Raw genomic sequence first — 24,573 nt, forward strand, 5'->3', positions numbered from 1 at the left:
TTTGACATAAATCACAGCAAGATCTTTTTTGATCCACCTCCTAGAGTAATGGAAATAAAAACAAAAATAAACAAATGGGACCTAATGAAACTTCAAAGCTTTTGCACAGCAAAGAAAACCATAAACAAGATGAAAAGACAACCTTTAGAATGGGAGAAAATATTTGAACACTAATCAACAGACAAAGGATTAATCTCCAAAATATATAAACAGCTCATGCAGCTCATTAAAAAAACAAACAACCCAATCTAAAAATGGGCAGAAGACCTAAATAGACATTTCTCCAAAGAAGACATACAGATGGCCAAGAAGCACATGAAAAGCTGCTCAACATCACTAATTATTAGAGAAATACAAATCAAAACTACAATGAGGTATCACCTCACACCAGTTAGAATGGGCATCATCGGAAAATCTACAAACAACAAATGCTGGAGAGGGTGTGGAGAAAAGGGAACGCTCTTGCACTGTTGGTGGGAATGTAAATTGATACAGCCACTATGGAGAACAGTATGGAAGTTCCTTAAAAATCTAAAAAAAGAATTACCATATGATCCAGCAATCCCACTACTGGGCATATACCCAGAGAAAACCATAGTTTAAAAAGACACATGCACCCCAATGTTCATTGCAGAACTATTTACAATAGCCAGGACACGGAAGCAACCTAAATGCCCATCGACAGATGAATGGATAAAGAAGATGTGGTACATATATACAATGGAATATTACTGAGCCATAAAAAGGAACGAAATTGGGTCATTTGTTGAGATGTGGATGGATCTAGAGACTGTCATACAGGGTGAAGTCAGTCAGAAAGAGAAAAACAAATATCATGTATTAACGCATGTATGTGGAACCTAGAAAAATGGTACAGATGAACCGGTTTGCAGGGCAGAAGTTGAGACACAGATGTAGAGAACAAACGTATGGACACCAAGGGGGGAAAGTCGTGGGGGGGTGGTGGTGGTGGTGGGATGAATTGGGTGATTGGGATTGACATGTATACACTGATGTGTATAAAATTGATGACTAATAAGAACCTGCTGTATAAAAAAATAAAATAAAATTCAAAAATTAAAAAAAGATTAATAAAAAGTATTGTGTTCACAGAAAGACAAGAAAACAAAGCAGTGTGATATACAATAAAACACTGTGCTCAAATAAATCTAAAAGAATCTTCCACTAAATATAACATTAAAAATCCAAGTGAAGGTGAAAAGGTTCTGGAGATCTGTTTCATAACACTGTAAATATACTTCCCATTACCAAAGTGTACACATAAAAATGGTTAAGACTGTAAATCTTATGATATAAGTACATATGATACATGTTTTTTACCACGTTAAAAAAAAAGACTTTTTTAAATAATAAAGGCAGTGAAAAACATTGTGTAGTGCTAATTGACCGGTCTTTCTTAGTGGTATATATTACAATGGTGCTTCTTACAATCAATGATAGTATCTTAGGATTTGATGAAATACAAGATTGTTTTAAAGTTCAGAGACCGCTGTGTGCAAGCAATCTGTCACACTTATTTCAAAAAGCTCTTATCTGTGTTGGTAAGTCTAGGCATTTTGCCTTAGAACATTTTTTATAAACTCAGGATATAAAACATGACCATACTGATGTATGTGAAAATAATTAAAAATAAAACAAATGGATATAAATTTCTTTTTCAGTATGAAGTACTCTAATTTATTCTCCTCTCAAAAAGAAAAACAGGAAATGTGAAACAAAAACACCTCTTACCTTTAATGAAACGAAGAAATAATGGTAACCCTGAATTACAATATATTAAGAGGATGGGGAAAGAGTATAGGCTTAGCAATATAGAAGAAAGTCAAACCAAAGTACCTACTACAAGACAGACCAATAAGAAATAAACTGATTAACCCCAATAACCATGGAAACACTTAGAAACTGGAGTCCACAGGGACTGCTGAAAAAGGATACAATGGGCTGAAAACGTTTAACAGAAGTTCTAAAAGAGAAAACTAAGAAAACAGTGGGAAGAAAATTACCAAAGAAATGAATTTTTTTAAAAAATTTTTTATGTGACTGGTAAACTTGTACCTGCAGGATGAAAAGACTCACTGAATACAGTATATGGTATTAATAACCTGAAAGAAGGCATACCACAGTGAAATTTCATAACACCAGGAATAAAGAAAAGATGTTAAAAACTTCCAGAAGGAGAAAGCACAATTAAATTTAAATTTAGAAAGAAAAAAGCAGATTATATCCAAATTCTATACTCAGCCGAACTATCAATCAAGTAATGAGAACAGAATAAAAACATTTTCAACATGCCAAGTCCCCCAAACCTTCCATGCTCTCTTCAAGGTGTGCTCTAGAAAAACAAGAAAAAAAGACAATGTGTTCAAGATATTGACAAACCAAGCTAGCAAAGAGGCAAAGGGCTTTTGTAAGATGGTGCAGATTATAGTGGACAGATGGAAGACCTAGAAAATAAATGCAACTAACACAGATTATCTGATGAATTTGTGTGGATTCCTGTATTGAAGAGCATTTTGTAAAATTCTGGAGGATGTGGGAAAATCTTTATCCCAATATTTGAAGAACACTAAGCAAATTTTTTTAAAATTATAAACTAAGAAAAAAACTCAAAAATTATAAAAGAAAGAAAATGTATACTAATTGGCTCAGCAGTGAAAATATTAAAACATTTATAATAATGAAAATGTTGACTATTTATCTAAAAATTATGATATAGCTATACTAGGAGTCTGGAAGAATATAGAGGGGGAATTCAGAAATAACTTATTTTACTTAACATAGCCACTCTATAATTAGCTCTTGCTAAAGATAGCGTAAAACCACAACAAGAGCTAATGAAAGTGTCAAGATTTATTTTTAAAAAAGCATTAAATGAAGACTGAGTTCTGGGCTTGGGCTTCCCTGGTGGCACAGTAGTTAAGAATCCGCCTGCCAATGCAGGGGACATGGGTTCGAGCCCTGATCCAAGAAGATCCCACATGCTGCAGAGCAACTAAGCCTGCGAGCCACAACTACTGAGCCAATGCACCACAACTACTGAAGCCCACATGCCTAGACCCCATGCCCTGCAACAAGAGAAGCCACGGCAATGAGACGCCTGTACACCACAACAAAGAGTAGCCCCACTCACCGCAACTAGAGAAAGCCTGCGCAGCAATGAAGACCCAACACAGCCAAAAATAAATTAATTAAATAAAAAAAATAAATAAATAAGAGTTCTGGGCTCCAGGGACTTCCCTGGCGGTCCAGTGGTTAGGACTCCGTTGTTCCACTGCAGGGGGTACGGGTTTGATCCCTGGTCAGGGAACTAAGATCCCGCATGCCACAAAGCACGGCCCAAAAGAAAAAAAAGTTCTGGGCTCCAGAAACCATAAAAGAAAACACTGAAAGATCTGATTATATAAATATTAAAAATGAATTTCTGGAAAAAATCATAAATACAGTCAAAACACTAATAAATTAGGAAAAATGACAAAGGGTTAATTTTCTTAACATAGAAAGAGTTCCTGCAAATCAAACATACAAATAACATAGAGAACCTCTATACCAAAACTGTAAAACATTATTGGGAGAAATTAAAGATTGAAATAGAGAGATACATTATTACAATATTGAAAATAAATCAATTTTTTGCAAAATTGCAAAATCAATTATTGCAAAAATATTGATTCTCCTCAGGATCTGTGTACACAATGAAATTCCAATCAAATTCCTAACATGTTCATGAGTACATATGGAAACCATTAAGCTAATTCTAAAATGTACTATATATGAAAATGCAAAAAGCTAAGAAGAACAAGAAGATTTAAAATGCATGAAAACACATACTTAATAAGACATAAAGACCTCTAAAACTCCAGACCAATGAATCAGAATAGCAACCAAAAACAGACCCAAAACATATGGACATCTGATTTATGGCACAGGGAGAAGTGTGAAGGAATGGAGAAAAGACAGTCTTTTCAATAAATGGTGCTGGAGCAACTGGATGTCCATATGGAAAAAAATATGAAACTTTATCTGTACCTCAATACATAAAAATCAATTATAGGTGAATTACAGATCAAAATGTGAAAAGCAAAATAATAAAGCTTCTACAAGGTAACATGAGAGAATATCTTTATGACCTTAGGCTAGAGAAAGACTTCTAAAATAAGACAAAAAAGCAATAATCAGAAAGGAAACAACAGATAAATTGTATTGTATTGAAAATTATAAACTTCCATTCATCAAAGGCATCATTAAGAATGAAAGATAAGTCAGAGTCAGGGAAGATAAGCACACCAATTAAAAACTGAGGAAGAAAGCTTAACAAACACTTCATGAGAGAGGATACAGAGAAGGCTAATAATATACAAAAAGGTCCTAACCTCATTATTAGGCAGGAAAATGCAAATTAAAACCACAATGAAATAGCACTACATACCCACCAGAATAGCTAAAATTCAAAACAAGAAACTGTCAGGACCAAGTGTTAATGAAGATGTAGAGTGATGGGGACTCTCATACATTCCTGATAGAAAATATAAACTCTAATAACCATTTTGGAAAGCAGTTTGGCATTATCTACTAAAAGTAAAGACATCCATAACTAGTGAGTCAATAATCACACTTCTAGGTAGTGTAACTAACGGAAGCATGTCATGTGTATACACATTCATGACAGTACATGATTGTTCACAGCAGGATTATCTGTAATAACCTCCAAATGCAAACAACCCAAACAACTGAAGAATGTATTGGGGTGTATTTACACAATGGAATACTACACCAGCAATGAAAATGAATAAACTACAGCCACAAGCAACAACATGGATGAATTTCAAAACTGCAGTGTTGAACAAAAGAAGGCAGACACAAAAAAAACACTGTGTATTACTCTATTTAAAGTTTTAAAAGCAAAACTAATATATGGTATTATAAGTCAAAATGGTGATTATCTTTGGGGAGAATGGAAGGGGTAGTGACTGAAAGGGGGCAGAAGGGGTACTTCTGAGATGCTGGTAATGCTCTATTTCGTAAGGGTGGAGGTTACATGGGTGTGTTCACTTTGTGGTAATTACTGGGCTGAGCACTTACGGTCTGTGCACTTATTTTGTACGTGCATTATGCTTTAATAAAAAGGGGAAAAGTTTTAAAAAAGTCTCTTTAACAGATACTGTTTCAAATACATTCATACATCCTTTCTCCATAACCTTTTCTATTTGGGTAGCAATGAGAGGTATTTGGTGTCATACTTAGTGGGGGGAGGGGTGGATATTAGAAGGAAAAAAAAATCTGCTAGCTGTTAAATATATTTTCTATATGTAATCTGCCTAACTGCTCTTGTCATAAATTTCTACTATTCTCTGAAGTGAAAAGTAATCCTTTAAATTCCTGATCCTAAAAAGGCAGTAAATCTTTCAAATATTTTGGTCTTATTTAGTTTGATTTAAGATATGATATTTCTTGTCAATTTACTAAACTTTTTTTTAACTTACAACTGTACAAAGATTTAAATATACTCTCCTTACAAAATTTAGTATTGACATAAAGAAAATGATTTGGCAAGATGCAGCTATAAAAATATTTTTAAGGACTTCCCTGGTGGTGCAGTGGTTGAGAATCCACCTGCCAATGCAGGGGACACAGGTTCGAGCCCTGGTCCGGGAAGATCCCACATGCCATGAAGCAACTAAGCCCGTGTGCCACAACTACTGAGCCTGCGCTCTAGAGCCCGCGAGTCACAGCTACTGAGCCGACGTGCCACAACTACTGAAGCCCGCGTGCCTAGAGCTCATGCTCCGCAACAAGGGAAGCCACCACAATGAGAAGCCCGCGCACTGCAACGAACAGTAGCCCCCGCTCGCTGCAACTAGAGAAAGCCCATGCGTAGCAACTGAAGACCCAATGCAGCCAAAAATAAATAAATAAATAAATTAAAAAAAATATATATATATATATATATATTTTTTTTTTTTACCTGAAAGAAGTCAATCTGCATACAAGTGCTAGGCAACGCTGGTGTCAAAAAACAACTGTTTGTCGTGCAGTTTTCATACACAATGCTATCTGGAAACTGACTGCATTCAAGCTGTGAGCTGTGTCCTCTCACCATCACAGCACTAGCAGCTGATCCTTTCACTTGATGCCCTTGAAATTCAACAGGCTATAGTAAATTATTAAAAATGAGTATTACATAAGTATACATATTTACAATATACATATACAAAGAAAATAATGCATAATTTGGCTTTCTATTGAATGTTAGTTAATGTAAATAATTACTAAGAGACTAATACTGAAAACCAGGAAATATTCCTATTATCCTAAAATATGTTAAGGGTAGACTAATTTAAAGTGCAGTGACTGGGGCTTCTCTGGTGGCACAGTGGTTAAGAATCCGCCTGCCAATGCAAAGGACATGGGTTTGAGTCCTGGTCCGGGAAAATCCCACATGCCGTGGAGCAACTAAGCCCGTGTGCCACAACTACTGAGCCTGCACTCTAAAGCCCACGAGCCACAACTACTGAGCCCGTGTGCCACAACTACAGAAGCCCACGCGCCTAGAGCCCATGCTCTGCAACAAGAGAAGCCACCGCAATGAGAAGCCAGAGCACCGCAGCGAAAAGCAACCCCCGCTCATGGCAACTAGAAGAAAGCCCGTGCACAGCAACACAGCCAAAGATAAATAAATAAAAATAAATAAAACATTAAAAAATAAATAAAGTGCAGTGATTTAACTGCATTCAAGGTCAACATTAATAAGTATGATTTTTTTTTTTTTTTTTTTTTTACAAACACAAGGAGTATAATGATAACGGGTTGATTAAGCCAGAAAGACACAGGTGCTCCTTCCTCTATGCTTCCACTATACATTACACAACTTTTTTGGTTTTTTATTTTTGTTTTGGCCACACTGCATGGCTTGTGGGGTCTTAGTTCCCTGACCAGGGATCAAACGCAGGCCCTTCGCAGTGAAAGCGTGGAGTCCTAACCACTGGACTGCCAGGGAATTCCCCACAACTTTCCATTATAGACATCACATTACACTACAATGAAGTTTCTTCTTATCTGTATACTAACTGTACTGCAAGCCCCTTGAGGGCAAAGACTCTTCTGCTTCATCAGGATATCACTTGCATTTAATACCATGCTTGGAATACAGGAGGCAATCAATAAACACATGATAATAGGAAGGGAAGAGAGAAGGAACAGAGGAAGCATTTTCCTTTAAGGGTTTTGTAAACTATCAGGCTATTAGCAAGAGGGATGCTGGGTTCCCAGCTTCCCAGAAGATCTGATCCTACAGCTCTGAGAACAAAGGCCTAAGAGTACCAAGACAGACATGTACCTCAGAGGGGTGCTTTCACCCCCTCAGAGACTTGGTCTGCTTTCAGACTTCAGATGGCTTTCTCTGCTGCCCCTTTGAGGGTTCTAGGATTTTTACTCTGCACAGGGTGACAAAGCCTACCCAGAACGTGGAAAAATAAGAGTGCGTAGAGCCAAAGGAATGTACATAAAGAATGAATTTATTTCTAACTGATAAATTAACAGAATGACAAAAATACATAATCTGAATATTCTCTTATTTAAAAATGAAGATTCTAAATCACACATTTGAAAGGAACTAAATTGCCTCTGAAACAAGAGTTTTGTTGAAAACATTATTCTGAATTTTAAAACATAACATATATCAATAAAAAAAAGTCTAAACCTTTAAAGACTGTGTATTTCTGCTTTGTTTGATGTGGAATACAAATTCTCTATAAGCAAACAGATGCCTTGCTTTCTTTGATGCTATGTAGATCTTTTCCAGAGATCTGTTGAGTTTTAAGAATAGAATCACTATTTACAAAACCCAACCATTTATATGCTGTTGTCTCTATCAATTTTTGCTGTGGAGTGGGTAGCATTACTTAGAGCTTGGGCTATATATACTTCTATCCCTTCAGCCTGAAGTAAAAGTGGTGGAGTAAACTATAATGAATTAAAAGTTATAAACATCTTCACTTTGTTCTACACAGAACATTCATTAACTGTACTTTACATATCTTTGTGCCCAATCCCTAGGATATCCTATGCATACATAATGCATTATTAGTTCATTAGTATCAGAGAGAGGGCTCAAGACCAAAAAAAGGGGTAGGAGTCATTAGTGTCTCTTGTTCTTAAAACCAGGTTAATTCATTTTGCTCACTAACCTTCTGACTATGAAAACTCTGATAGTTGTGTAAAAAGACAGCAGGAAAACACTGTGGCTTAGAAAATCAATTCTTCACAAATTTTACCTTGGGGTCACAGGTTTCTCTCTCCATTTGTTTAGGAATAACATCTAGAAAAGCAGTCTCTTCTTCACTGCCCAAGGAAAAGAACTAGGATAAAATATCAATAAGTATGTTAGCTAAAATAGTTTTGCAGGTGTTTATGAGTTTGATGGGAAAATATTCCTCAAACTTAAAGTTAAGTCTGTCCTTTGAAAATGATGATACTTGTCATCTCCATACTGCTTCTCTATATACATACATACAATAAGCTACCCCCGGCAAAGGAGTGCTCTAGCAGAAAAAGTACTATACTAGTTAATTTAAAAACTCAGCATATTAGAAAATTGGAATTCTAAACTTTTAATTGAATTCTTTTTTAACATTGCTGGGTATGTTATAAATCCCATACTAATATTTATGTTAATGCAGATTATTTGATTCAAAACTTAGTGTAAAATTAAAGAAGTGTAATAGTTTATTTAAAGAGTGAATCATCGTCTAGCAACCATAAAACACAAGATACAGACAACAGCAACTAGTCATTTTTAGTTCATCAAGTAACTATATAAAATAGCCATAATTTCTAATATGAACTACAGACTCAAAATGAGCTCAACTGTAGAAGTAATTTCTTTATGTTTAATAAAAATGGAGAAAATATTTGTCACTAAAAGAGGTAAAATAGTGTATTTATTCAAATAATAGTCACTTTCCTTTTATAACAATATACATAAGCACAACTGCCAATCAGGTAGCTCTTAAAAACATTCAACTCATATTTTAGAACTAGCATTTTTGAATATAGTGAGTTTAAAAAATTAGTTAGCATATACTATCTTCTAGCTCCTTTGCTTTGTGTGACTAATCACACTTACAGAAATAAGGTGAAGGTGGCATTAAGTATTAAGAGCACCCTAACTTTAAGTTTTGAAAGTTCCTTCTATCACTAGTGTGTATGAAGAGTTTGATTCAGAGAGTTGTAGCAAGAAAGCTATTATAAAAACACAAATGTACTTTGATATTAATGCTAAAAAGATTTAAATTATTTTTTTTTGCAAAAGATTCTAAGACCTTTTTCATTATTGTGAGATTATAAAATATTTTGCTTTAAAAATATATGACATTTATTTAAATGGCAACTCATCCTGGAGGGAAAAACAGTGATAGTGTTAATTTGCAATTTATACTTTGTGATAATTATCCTTGAAAAAGTTTAAACTGTATTTTTTTCAAGTGAAAAAAACCCAGTAAGAATGTGATCATTTGTAAGCAGCTGCTGACTGTTCATTATTTTATACACTTGATCTTGTAATATAAGGGTGAAAAATGATTGAGTCACCACAATGGATTTTGTTTTATTTTGTACTGTTCTAGGCAACAGAGCCTGCAGATGCAGTTGTAATTGTCAATGACAATTCTTGGATTAGGTAATGCTTGCAAGTTTGAAAAATTAGCTTTATGATAAAAGATTTGTTATTTACCCAAATTCTACTGACTACACAGGACACTTATACAAGACAGTAGGCTCATCTAAATGAGTATAAAAGGGTAGCTAATTACAAATAAATTTGAAAACTGGCAATATAGAATACAAACATATAATTACATGCCATACCTATATATACGAATACAATTTCTGGCTATGTTACATTTTAAAAGTTAACTCACCTGCAAAGACTGAAGTGATTCACTTGGTTCAACTTCATTTTCTTTTATCATCTTAGGAATAGAACATTAATATAAGATAAGCCAAAAGGTAATAGTAAGTTAGAAAATAAAATATAGATTTTTTTAGACATAAGAAACATAAGGACACCATTACTAATAATCAAAGAAATAAAAACTAAGTGTTGGTTAAATACTATTTCACTTAGGAAGAATTTTAAAAGATCTCAGTACTGGTAAATATGAAATGAAACAAATATTCATATTGTAAAACATTAAGATATTTTGATTTGACTTATATCAGCAATCTAAGAAAGTTGTTCTTGGCCTTTCAAATTATCAGTTCCACTTCTAAGAATCAAATCTAAGGAAATAACTAAACATAAACAATAATTTATGTGCAAAAACATCTACTAAAGTTTTATTTACAAAAGCAAAATGCTGGAAATAATCTAAATGCCCAAAATAGGGAACTGTTTGTCCAAAGCATAGGATATCCACGAGATGGAATGATAAGTAACCTTTAAAAGGTATGTGTAAGAGTTCTTAATAATGAGAGAAAATATAATATGATATTAAGGAGAAAGGATATAAAACTATTTGTACCCATCAATCTAACCATATTTTTAAAATTAGGCCAAAAATGCTGGAAATGTTAATAGTAATTATCTCCAGGTGGTATGGTAAGTTTTATTTTTTCTTTACCTTTTTCCGCATTTAAAAAAAAGGAGGAAAAAATTGATATTATTAAAAAAACAGTAACATGGAAAATAGAAAATGATACAAACTGGGGGTAAATGAAACAAGGAAAGAACTGTCTCTTCAAAAGTACTAAAAGCATCTTCACTGAGAAACACTAATCTAGATAATTTATTCTAGAATTTCATTTCATCCTAATTAGTACTATTATTTTTTATATTATTTCCATGGTTCCCAAACTGGTGTAACAAGGTACTTTGGGGTGCCACAGTGAACTCAACAGAGGCTCCACAAGATATTTTAAATTTGAGAGAAACACAGTGTCATTAGACATCTGTCAGAAACTGAACAAACTGCAAACTCAAGGTAGCTCAGTTTCAACATCTGATTTCATGTCATTTCTGTCATTGACATCATATCTTTGTGAAGCTGGGTTTTAGGAAATTGCTATGATAAAATCAATTGCCATACAAAAATCAATGTGGACCTAGAAACTGAATCTATTCCAAGCTTTGAGAAGTTGGACAGTGCCCAACAAGTGCATGCATTCCATTAGTAACAGTGTTTATTTAAAAATAAAATGCTTATCGTAACCATTTCACAATATATGCATATATCAAATCATTATGTTGTACATCTTAAACTAATACAATGTTATACTGTCAATTATATCTCAATAACACTGGAAAAAAAAGACAAAATGCTTACCAAATTACTAAGTTTTTAATACTACTAACTAAATAAATGGAACTGCTAGGTTTCTTTTGGCCAAGCGATGCAATAAAAAAATCACTAAGATACAGGAGAGGTCGTGAACCAACATAGCTTCAGACCCCTGTATTTCTACAGTATCATTACAAATTATAGAACATTCTATATCAAAATAATAAATATACTGACAGAAATAAATGTACCTGTTGAGGATCCTGGTTCAGATGAGGAGACTTTGGTATAGCTTGTGAAACTACTGCAGTCAATGGTTTCCTAGCTAGAATGGACAAAATCCAATGATCTTATTCATCATAAATATAGTAGTGCTCTAAAATTTTTAAAAACTTATTTCTAAAACTGAGTGAAACAAGGAATATAACAATTGTTTCCAAACTACAGTATGCCAGGCACTGGGGAAACAGCAGTGAACAAAACAAACAAGATCCCTTGAAAAGAAAGGGACACAGAAGTTAAATAAATTCAGATTGTGATACAAAAGGGTCTCATAACACAGGGTGATATGAGAGAGAGTAACGTTAGCAGGATGATCTGAAGAGATCTCTCACAGGAAGTAACATTTATACTGAAACCTGAAGACAAGAAAAAACCAGCTATGCAGGGGTAAAGGTGTTCAGGCAAAAGGCAGAACAAGTGTAAAGACTCTGAGACAGAAAAAGCTGGCAAGCCTGCAGAATGGAAAGGAGGATGGGGGGAACTCAGCCGGCTTGAGAACCAAGAAGAGAGTTCTGAGAAAGGTCTGAGAAAATACTTGGAGATTAGTCAAAAACTTCCCTAACATGGGAAAGGAAATAGTCAATCAAGTTCGGGAAGCAGAGAGTACCACCCACAGGATACACCCAAAGAGAAACACACCGAGACACATATTAATGAAACTATCAAAAATTAACGACAAAGAAAAAATATTCAAAGCAGCAAGGGAAAAGAAACAAATAACATACAAGGGAATCCCCATAAGGTTAACAGCTGATTTTTCAGCAGAAACTCTACAAGCCAGAAGGGAGTGGCAGGACGTATTTAAAGTGATGAAAGGAAAAAACCTAAAACCAAGATTACTCTACCAGCCAGGGTCTCATTCAGATTTGATGGAGAAATTAAAACCTTTACAGATAAGCAAAAGTTAAGAGAGTTCAGCACCACCAAACCAGCTTTACAACAAATGCTAAAGGAACTTCTCTAGGCAGGAAATACAAGAGAAGGAAAAGATCTACAAAAAAAACCCCAAAACAATTAAGAAAATGGTAATAGGAACATACATATCAATAATTACCATAAATGTAAATGGATTAAATGCTCCAACCAAAAGACACAGATTGGCTGAATGGATACAAAAACAAGACCTGTATATATGCTGTCTACAAGAGACCCACTTCAGACCTAGGGACACATACAGACTGAAAGTGAGGGGATGGAAAAAGATATTCCATGTAAATGGAAATCAAAAGAAAGCTGGAGTAGCAATACTCATATCAGACAAAATGGACTTTAAAATAAAGACTATTACAAGAGACAAAGAAGGGCACTACATAACGATCAAGGGATCAATCCAAGAAGAAGATATAACAATTGTAAATATTTATGCACCCAACATACGAGCACCTCAATACATAAGGCAAATGCTAACAGCCATAAAAGGGGAAATCGACTGTGACACAATAATAGTAGGTGACTTTAACACCTCACTTTCATGAATGGACAGATCATCCAAAATGAAAATAAATAAGGAAACACAAGCTTTAAATAACACATTAAACAAGATGGACGTAATTGATATTTATAGGACATTCCACCCAAAAACAACAGAATACACTTTCTTCTCAAGTGCTCATGGAACATTCTCCAGGATAGACCATATTCTGGGTCACAAATCAAGCCTCAGTAAATTTAAGAAAATTGAAATCATATCAAGTATCTTTTCTGACCACAACACTATGAAACTAGATATCAATTACAGGAAAAAAAACTGTAAAAAATACAAACACATAGAGGCTAAACAATACACTACTAAATAACCAAGAGATCACTGAAGAAATCAAAGAGGAAATCAAAAAATACCTAGAAACAAATGACAATGAAAACACAACAACCCAAAACCTATGATATGCAGCAAAGCAGTTCTAAGAGGGAAGTTTATAGCAATACAATCCTACCTCAAGAAACAAGAAAAATCTCAAATAAACAACCTAACCTTATACCTAATGCAATTACAGAAAGAACAAAAAAACCCCAAAGTTAGCAGAAGGAAAGAAATCATAAAGATCAGATCAGAAACAGATAAAAAAGTAATGAAGGAAACAACAGCAAAGATCAATACAACTAAAAGCTTGTTCTTTGAGAAGATAAACAAAATTGATAAACCATTAGCCAGACTCATCAAGAAAAAAAGGGAGAAGACTCAAATCAATAGTATTAAAAATGAAAAAGGAGAAGTAACAACTGACACTGCAGAAATACAAAGGATCGTGAGAGATGACACAAGCAACTATATGCCAATAAAATGGACAACCTGGAAGAAACGGACAAATTCTTAGAAAAGCACAACCTTCCAAGACTGAACCAGGAAATTGAAAATATAAATAGACCAATCACAAGCACTGAAATTGAAACTGTGATTAAAAATCTTCCAACAAACAAAAGCCCAGGACCAGATGGCTTCACAGGAGAATTCTATCAAACATTTAGAGAAGAGCTAATCCTTCTCAAACTCTTCCAAAATATAGCAGAGGGAGGAACACTCTCAAACTCATTCTACTAGGCCACCATCACCCTGATACCAAAACCAGACAAAAATGTCACAAAAAAAGAAAACTACAGGCCAATATCTCTGATGAACATAGATGCAAAAATCTTCAACAAAATATTAGCAAACAGAATCCAACAGCACATTAAAAGGATCGTACACCATGATCAAGCTGGGTTTATCCCAGGAATGCAAGGATTCTTCAATATATGCAAATCAATCAATGTGATATACTATATTTACAAAATAAAGGATAAAAACCATATGATCATCTCAATAGATGCAGAAAAAGCTTTTGACAAAATTCAACACCCATTTATGATAAAAACTCTCCAGAAACTAGGCACAGAGGGAACCTACCTCAACATAATAAAGGCCATATATGACAAACCCACAGCCAACATCGTTCTCAATGGTGAATAACTGAAACCATTTCCTGTAAGATCAGGAACAAGACAAGGTTGCCCACTCTCACCATTATTATTCAACATAGTTTTGGAAGTTTTAGCCACAGCAATCAGTGAAGAAAAACAAAAGGAATCCAGTTCGGAAAAGAAGAAGTAAAACTGTCACTGTTGCAGATGACATGATACTATACATAGAGAATCCTAAAGATGCTACCAGAAAAGTACTAGAGTTAATCAATGAATTTGGTAAAGTTGCAGGATACAAAATTAGTGTACAGAAATCTTTTGCATTCCTATACACTAATGATGAAAAATCTGAAAGAGAAGTTAAGGAAACACTCCCATTTACCATTGCAACAAAAAGAATAAAATACCTAGGAATAAACCTACCCAACGATACAAAAGACCTGTATGCAGAAAACTATAAGATACTGATGTAAGAAATTAAAGATGATACAAACAGATGGAGAGATATACCATGTTCTTGGATTGGAAGAATCAACATTGTGAAAATGACTATACTACCCAAAGCAATCTACATATTCAATGCAATCCCTATCAAACTACCAATGGCATTTTTTACAGAACTAGAACAAAAAAATTTCACAATTTTTATGGAAACACAAAAGACCCCGAATAGCCAAAGCAATCTTAAGAAAAATGGAGCTGGGTGAATGTGGCAAGATGGCGGAAAAGTAAGACGCGGAGATCACCTTCCTTCCCACAGATACAGTAGAAATACATCTACACGTGGAACTGCTCCTACAGAACACCCACTGAACGCTGGCAGAAGACGTCAGACCTCCCAAAAGGCAAGAAAATCCCCACGTACTTGGCCGTGTGGATGAAAGGCTCTTGGTGTTCCAGCCAGGCATCAGGGCTGTGCCTCTGAGGTGGGAGAGCCAACTTCAGGACACTGGTCCACAAGAGACCTCACAGCTCCACGTAATACCAAACGGCGAAAATCTCTCAGAGATCTCCATCTCAACATCAAGACCCAGCTTCATTCAACGACCAGCAAGCTACAGTGCTGGACACCCTATGCCAAACAACTAGCAAGACAGGAACACAGCCCCATCCATTAGCAGAGAGGCTGCCTAAAATCATAATAAGGCCACAGACACCCCAAAACACACCACCAGACGTGGACGTGCCCACCAGAAAGACAAGATCCAACCTCATCCACCAGAACACAGGCACCAGTCCCCTCCACCAGGAAGCCTACACAACCCACTGAACCAACCTTAGCCACTGGGGACAGATACCAAAAACAACAGGAACTACAAACCTGCAGCCTGTGAAAAGGAGACCCCAAACACAGTAAGATAAGCAAAATGAGAAGACAAAAAAACACACAGCAGGTGAAGGAGCAGGGTCAAAACACACCAGACCTAACAAATGAAGAGGAAATAGGCAGTCTACCTGAAAAAGAATTCAGAATAATGATAGTAAAGATGATCCAAAATCTTGGAAATAGAATAGACAAAATGCAAGAAACATTTAACAAGGATGTAGAAGAACTAAAGAGGAACCAAGCAACAATGAAAAACACAATAAATGAAATTAAAAATACTCTAGACGCGATCAATAGCAGAATAACTGAGGCAGAAGAACGGATAAGTGACCTGGAAGATAAAATAGTGGAAATAACTACTGCAGAGCAGAATAAAGAAAAAAGAATGAAAAGAATTGAGGACAGTCTCAGAGACCTCTGGGACAACATTAAATGCACCAACATTCGAATTATAGGGGTCCCAGAAGAAGAAGAGAAAAAGAAAGGGACTGAGAAAATATTTGAAGAGATTATAGTTGAAAACTTCCCTAATATGGGAAAGGAAATAGTTAATCAAGTCCTGGAAGCACAGAGAGTCCCATACAGGATAAACCCAAGGAGAAACACGCCAAGACACATATTAATCAAACTATCAAAAATTAAGTATAAAGAAAACATATTAAAAGCAGCAAGGGAAAAACAACAAATAACACACAAGGGAATCCCCATAAGGTTAACAGCTGATCTTTCAGCAGAAACTCTGCAAGCCAGAAGGGAGTGGCAGGATATACTTAAAGTGATGAAGGAGAAAAACCTACAACCAAGGTTACTCTACCCAGCAAGGATCTCATTCAGATTTGATGGAGAAATTAAAACCTTTACAGACAAGCAAAAGCTGACAGAGTTCAGCACCACCAAACCAGCTTTACAACAAATACTAAAGGAACTTCTCTAGGCAAGAAACACAAGAGAAGGAAAACACCTACAATAACAAACCCAAAACAATTCAGAAAATGGGAATAGGAACATACATATCGATAATTACCTTAAATGTAAATGGATTAAATGCTCCCACCAAAAGACACAGACTGGCTGAATGGATACAAAAACAAGACCCATATATATGCTGTCTACAAGAGACCCACTTTAGACCTAGAGACACATTCAGACTGAAAGTGAGGGGATGGAAAAAGATATTCCATGCAAATGGAAATCAAAAGAAAGCTGGAGTAGCAAATCTCATATCAGACAAAATAGACTTTAAAATAAAGACTATTACAAGAGACAAAGAAGGACACTATATAATGATCAAGGGATCAATCCAAGAGGAAGGTATAACAATTGTAAATATTTATGCACCCAACATAGGAGCACCTCAATACATAAGGCAAATACTAACAGCCATAAAAGGGGAAATCGACAGTAACACAATCATAGTAGGGGACTTTAACACCCCACTTTCACCAATGGTCAGATCATCCAAAATGAAAATAAATAAGGAAACACAAGCTTTAAATGATACATTAAACAAGATGGACTTAATTGATATTTATAGGACATTCCACCCAAAAACAACAGAATACACATTTTTCTCAAGTGCTCATGGAACATTCTCCAGGATAGATCATATCTTGGGTCACAAATCAAGCCTTGGTAAATTTAAGGAAATTGAAATCGTATCAAGTATCTTTTCCGACCACAACGCTATGAGACTAGATATCAATTACAGGAAAAGATCTGTAAAAAATACAAACACATGGAGGCTACACAATACACTACTTAATAACGAAGTGATCACTGAAGAAATCAAATGGGAAATCAAAAAATACCTAGAAACAAATGACAATGGAGACACGACGACCCAAAACCTATGGGATGCAGCAAAAGCAGTTCTAAGAGGGAAGTTTATAGCAATACAAGCCTACCTCAAGAAACAGGAAACATCTCGAATAAACAACCTAACCTTGCACCTAAAGCAATTAGAGAAAGAAGAACAAAAAAAACCCCAAAGTTAGCAGAAGGAAAGAAATCATAAAGATCAGATCAGAAATAAATGAAAAAGAAATGAAGGAAACGATAGCAAAGATCAATAAAACTAAAAGCTGGTTCTTGGAGAAGATAAACAAAATTGATAAACCATTAGCCAGACTCATCAAGAAAAAAAGGGAGAAGACTCAAGTCAATAGAATTAGAAATGAAAAGGGAGAAGTAACAACTGACACTGCAGAAATACAAAGGATCATGAGAGATTACTACAAGCAACTCTATGCCAATAAAATGGACAACCTGGAAGAAATGGACAGATTCTTAGAAATGCACAACCTGCCGATACTGAACCAGGAAGAAATAGAAAATATGAACAGACCAATCACAAGCACTGAAATTGAAACTGTGATTAAAAATCTTCCAACAAAAAAATGCCCAGGACCAGATGGCTTCACAGGCGAATTCTATCAAACATTTAGAGAAGAGCTAACACCTATCCTTCTCAAACTCTTCCAAAATATTGCAGAGGGAGGAACACTCCCCAACTCATTCTACGAGGCCACCATCACCCTGATACCAAAACCAGACAAAGATGTCACAAAGAAAGAAAACTACAGGCCAATATCACTGATGAACACAGATGCAAAAATCCTCAACAAAATACTAGCAAACAGAATCCAACAGCACATTAAAAGGATTATACACCACGATCAAGTGGGGTTTATTCCAGGAATGCAAGGATTCTTCAATATACGCAAATCAATCAACGTGATACATCATATTAACAAATTGAAGGAGAAAAACCACATGATCATCTCAATAGATGCAGAGAAAGCTTTCGACAAAATTCAACACCCATTTATGATAAAAGCCCTGCAGAAAGTAGGCATAGAGGGAACTTACCTCCACATAATAAAGGCCATATATGACAAACCCACAGCCAACATTGTCCTCAATGGTGAAAAACTGAAACCATTTCCACTAAGATCAGGAACAAGACAAGGTTGCCCACTCTCACCACTATTATTCAACATAGTTTTGGAAGTGTTAGCCACAGCAATCAGAGAAGAAAAAGAAATAAAAGGAATCCAAATCGGAAAAGAAGAAGTAAAGCTGTCACTGTTTGCAGATGACATGATACTATACATAGAGAATCCTAAAGATGCTACCAGAAAACTACTAGAACTAATCAATGAATTTGGTAAAGTAGCAGGATACAAAATTAATGAACAGAAATCTCTTGCATTCCTATATACTAATGATGAAAATCTGAAAGTGAAATTAAGAAAACACTCCCGTTTACCATTGCAACAAAAAGAATAAAATATCTAGGAATAAACCTACCTAAGGAGACAAAAGACCTGTACGCAGAAAATTATAGGACACTGATGAAAGAAATTAAAGATGATACAAATAGATGGAGAGATATACCATGTTCTTGGATTGGAAGAATCAACATTGTGAAAATGACTCTACTACCCAAAGCAATCTACAGATTCAATGCAATCCCTATCAAACTACCACAGGCATTTTTCACAGAACTAGAACAAAAAATTTCACAATTTGTATGGAGACACAAAAGACCCCGAATAGCCAAAACAATCTTGAGAACGAAAAATGGAGCTGGAGGAATCAGGCTCCCTGACTTCAGACTATATTACAAAGCTACAGTAATCAAGACAGTTTGGTAGTGGCACAAAAACAGAAATATAGATCAATGGAACAGGATAGAAAGCCCAGAGATAAACCCACGCACATATGGTCACCTTATCTTCAATAAAGGAGGCAAGCATATACAGTGGAGAAAAGACAGCCTCTTCAATAAGTGGTGCTGGGAAAATTGGACAGGTACATGTAAAAGCATGAAATTAGAACACTCCCTGACACCATACACAAAAATAAACTCAAAATGGATTAAAGACCTAAGTGTAAGGCCAGACACTATCAAACTCTTAGAGGAAAACATAGGCAGAACACTCTATGACATAAATCACAGCAAGATCCTTTTTGACCCAGCCCCTAGAGAAATGGAAATAAAAACAAAAATAAACAAATGGGACCTAATGAAACTTAAAAGCTTTTGCACAGCAAAGGAAACCATAAACAAGACCAAAAGACAACCCTCAGAATGGGAGAAAATATTTGCAAATGAAGCAACTGACAAAGGATTAATCTCCAAGATTTACAAGCAGCTCATGCAGCTCAATAACAAAAAAACAAACAACCCAATCCAAAAATGGGCAGAAGACCTAAATAGACATTTCTCCAAAGAAGATATACAGATGGCCAACAGACACATGAAAGAATGCTCAACATCATTAATCATTAGAGAAATGCAAATCAAAACTACAATGAGGTATCATCTCACACCGGTCAGAATGGCCATCATCAAAAAATCTACAAACAATAAATGCTGGAGAGGGTGTGGAGAAAAGGGAACACTCTTGCACTGTTGGTGGGAATGTAAATTGATACAGCCACTATGGAGAACAGTATGGAGGTTCCTTAAAAAACTAAAAATAGAACTACCATATGACCCAGCAATCCCACTACTGGGCATATACCCTGAGAAAACCATAATTCAAAAAGAGTCATGTACCAAAATGTTCATTGCAGCTCTATTTACAATAGCCAGGACATGGAAGCAACCTAAGTGTCCATCATCGGATGAATGGATAAAGAAGATGTGGCACATATATACAATGGAATACTACTCAGCCATAAAAAGAAATGAAACGGAGGTATTTGTAATGAGGTGGATGGAGTTAGAGTCTGTCGTACAGAGTGAAGTAAGTCAGAAAGAGAAAAACAAATACAGTATGCTAACACATATATATGGAATCTAAGAAAAAAAAAAAAAAGGTCATGAAGAACCTAGTGGCAAGACGGGAATGAAGACACAGACCTACTAGAGAATGGACTTGAGGATATGGGGAGGGGGACGGGTGAGATGTGACAGGGTGAGAGAGTGTCATGGACATATATACACTACCAAATGTAAAATAGATAGCTAGTGGGAAGCAGCCGCATAGCACAGGGAGATCAGCTCGGTGCTTTGTGACCACCTAGAGGGGTGGGATAGGGAGGGTGGGAGGGAGGGAGATGCAAGAGGGAAGAGATATGGGAACATATGTATAACTGATTCACTTTGTTATAAAGCAGAAACTAACACACCATTGTAAAGCAATTATACTCCAATAAATATGTTTAAAAAAAAAAAAAGAAAAGAAAAACGGAGCTGGAGGAATCAGGCTCCCAGACTTCAGACTATACTACAAAGCTACAGTAATCAAGGCAGTATGGTACTGACACAAAACAGAAATAGTGATCAATGGAACAGGATAGAAAGCCCAGAGATAAACCCACTCACATATGGTCACCTTATCTTTGATAAAGGAGGCAAGAGTATACAATGGAGGAAAGACTGCCTCTTCAATAAGTTGTGCTGGGAAAACTGGACAGCTACATGTAAAAGAATGAAATTAGAACGCTCCTTAACACCATACACAAAAATAAACTCAAAATGGATTAAAGACCTAAATGTAAGGCCAGACCCTATAAAACTTTTAGAGGAAAATGTAGGCAGAACACTCTATGACATAAAACATAACAGGATCCTTTTTGACCCACCTCCTAGAGAAATGGAAATAAAAACAAAAATAAACAAATGGGACCTAATGAAACTTAAAAGCTTTTGCTCAGAAAGGAAAACATAAAGAAGACGAAGACAACCCTCAGAATGGGAGAAAATATTTGCAAATGAAGCAACTGACAAAGGATTAATCTCCAAAATTTACAAGCACCTCATGCAGCTCAATATCAGAAACACAAACAACCCAATCCAAAAATGGGCAAAAGACCTAAATAGACATTTCTCCAAAGAAGATATAGATTGCCAACAAACACATGAAAGGATGCTCAACATCACTAATCACTAGAGAAATGCACGTCCAAACTACAGTGAGGTAACACCTCACACCAGTCAGAATGGCCATCATCAAAAAATCTACAAACGATAAATGCTGGAGAGGTTGCGGAGAAAAGGGAACCCTCTTGCACTGTTGGTGCAATGTAAATTGATGGAGCCACTAAGGAGAACAGTATGGAGGTTCCTTAAAAAACTAAAAATAGAACTACCATATGACCCAGCAATCCCACTACTGGGCATATATCCTAAGAAAACCATAATTCCAAAAGAGTCATGTACCAGAATATTCATTGCAGCACTATTTACAACAGCCTGGACATGGAAGCAACGTAAGTGTCCATCAACTGATGAATGGATAAAGAAGATGTGGCATATATATACAATGGAATATTACTCAGCCATAATAAAAAGAAGCAAAATTGAGTTACTTGTAGTGAGGTGGATGGACCTAGAGTCGGTCAAACAGAGTGAAGTAAGTCAGAAAGGGAAAAACAAATATGGTATGTGAACGCATATATGTGGAATCTAGAAAAAAAAAATGGTTCTGATGAACCTAGGGGCAGGACAGGAATAAAGATGCAGATGTAGAGAATGGACTTGAGGACATGGGGAGGGGGAAGGGTAAGCTGGGACGAAGTGAGAGAGTAACAATGACATATATACACTACCAAATGTAAAATAGATAGCTAGTGGGAAGCAGCTGCATAGCACAGGGAGATCAGCTCGGTGCTTTGTGACCACCTAGAGGGGTGGGATAGGGAGGGTGGGAGGGAGACGCAAGAGGGAAGGGATATGGGGATATATGTATGCATATAGCTGATTCACTCTGTTATATAGCAGAAGCTAACACAACATTGTAAAGCAATTATACTCCAATAAAGATGTTAAAGGAAAACAGGAAAAAAAAAGACAGGAAAGTGCATAAAGGAACAAAAAAAGGAGGACAGGGTGGCTAGGCCAAACCACCTTATCAGCTATCTGTGTAAAATGGGATTTTTCCCTTAAAAGAAATTCTATAATCTCAGTTTCTTGCAAAGTCACCAATAAGACTATAATTTCAGTGATAACTACCGTTAAAAAAAATAGCCATATCCAGTGCAAACTTCACTTTTTGCCAATTGTTACTTTTGGTTTCATTATTTTCCTGTAAACATTCAGACTATACTAAATGAAACAAAAATAAGTGGATTTTGGAACTTGAGGTTATTTATAAAAGGAATTTTAAAAAGGCACTGGATGAAAATTATTTTTCCCTTTACTGCCTTCACTCAAGAATAAAATTCTAAATTAACATTTCTAAAATATATCCAGTCATCTCACAAAAACTTGAAGATACTGAAGAAAATGTTTTTTTAACACTTTCACACATTCTAAAATGGTGGTAAAACAGATTCTTCTCTAATTCTGTATTAAAATCCATGAAGTCATTTGCTATATTCCAATAAAAAAAAAATTCCAATTCTCAAATTGTCTCAAGAAAACCAACTTAATCATTTCTAGAGAAATATATTTATGTCAGAAAATACAGTCAATCCTCATTATTCACAGATTCCGCCTACTTGCTAAAATTTATTTGTAACCCCCAAATCAATACTGTGTTTCTGAGGTCATCTGCAGACATGCAGAGCTACAAAAAATGAGTTGCTTGACATGCACATTCCCAGCTGAGGTAGAACAAGGCGACATGCACATTCCCAGCTGAGGTAGAACAAGGGGACATTCTGCCTTCTAATTCCAGCCCTCATGCTACAAACAAGTGTCCTTTTTGTGATCTATTTAGTACATCTTTCATATTTGGGGGCTTTTTATTGGTGACCTTGCTATTTAAAATGTTCCCTAAGCATAGTGCTGCCTAGTGTTCCTAAGTGCAAGAAGGCTGTGATGTCCCTTATGTAGAAAACATGTGGTAAGTTTCATTCAGGCATGAGTTAGTTACTGTGCTATTGGTCATAAGTTCAGTGTTAATCAATCACCAATATATATTAAATAAAGCATCTTTAAATGAAAACACACATAAAACAAGGTTTTGTACCGATCAGTTGATGAAAATGTTCTGACCAGAGGTTTGAAGGAACCTAACCCTGCATTTCTCCAAAAAGCAATGGCCTATTTTTCACTAATCCACTGTTTGGTAACTTTATAGAACATAACCACCACAAATAATGAGAATCAACTGTAATCCTCTTTTCCAACTTGATAAGAAAAAAGAATAAATTTCCCAAAACTAAATTCTGTAATTTCTAAACCTTCATATTAGGAATTTATGTCCTTATATGACATTGCATAACTACATCTACCCATATTTATTTTTCAGTAGGTTTCTTCTTATTTTTAATTTTTTAGAAAATAAACTGTAGGGACTTCCCTGGTGGCACAGTGGTTAAGAATCCGCCTGCCAATGCAGGGGACACAGGTTCCAGCCCCAGTCCGGGAAAATCCTACATGCCGCGGAACAACTAAGCCCATGCATCACAACTACTGAGCCTGTGCTCTAGAGCCCATGATTCACAACTACCGAGCCCACATGCCACAACTACTGAAGCCTGCATGCCTAGAACCCGTGCTCTGCAACAGAAGAAACCACCACAATGAGAAGCCCGCGCACCACAACGAAGAGTAGCCCCCCGCTTGCCACAGCTAGAGAAAGCCCATAAGCAGCAACGAAGACCCAATGCAGCCAAAAATAAATAAATAAATTTATTTTAAAAAAAAAGAAAATAAACTGTAATAATAGTCATCATATTTAACTACATTTGAAAGAAACATTTTACTAGGTACAATAATTTACTCCTATTTTTCTCAGGGATTCCTTGAGATATTCAAAGAAGAGTTCAATTTTAACTTTTGAGTACACTGTTCATTCACATTCATGTGTATAT

General features: G+C 35.8%; 1 protein-coding gene across 5 annotated transcripts in view; it reads right to left on the bottom strand.

The window, feature by feature from the left end:
* Positions 1–24,573, bottom strand: part of ZGRF1 (zinc finger GRF-type containing 1) — a 78,338-nt gene that overhangs the window by 36,162 nt on the left and 17,603 nt on the right. For 4 of the 5 annotated variants that reach the window (XM_068543327.1, XM_068543326.1, XM_068543329.1 and 1 more), the window contains exons 7-10: positions 11,546–11,619; positions 9,936–9,986; positions 8,292–8,375; positions 5,984–6,169 (exon numbers count right to left, since the gene is read on the bottom strand). In XM_068543327.1, the coding sequence (XP_068399428.1) occupies positions 5,984–6,169; positions 8,292–8,375; positions 9,936–9,986; positions 11,546–11,619 (395 nt within the window). The remainder of the gene's footprint in view (positions 1–5,983; positions 6,170–8,291; positions 8,376–9,935; positions 9,987–11,545; positions 11,620–24,573) is intronic. The other variant, XM_068543328.1, reaches the window with a different exon arrangement.

This window comes from Eschrichtius robustus, chromosome 4, assembly GCF_028021215.1.
Source record: "Eschrichtius robustus isolate mEscRob2 chromosome 4, mEscRob2.pri, whole genome shotgun sequence".
NCBI lineage: Eukaryota > Metazoa > Chordata > Mammalia > Artiodactyla > Eschrichtiidae > Eschrichtius > Eschrichtius robustus.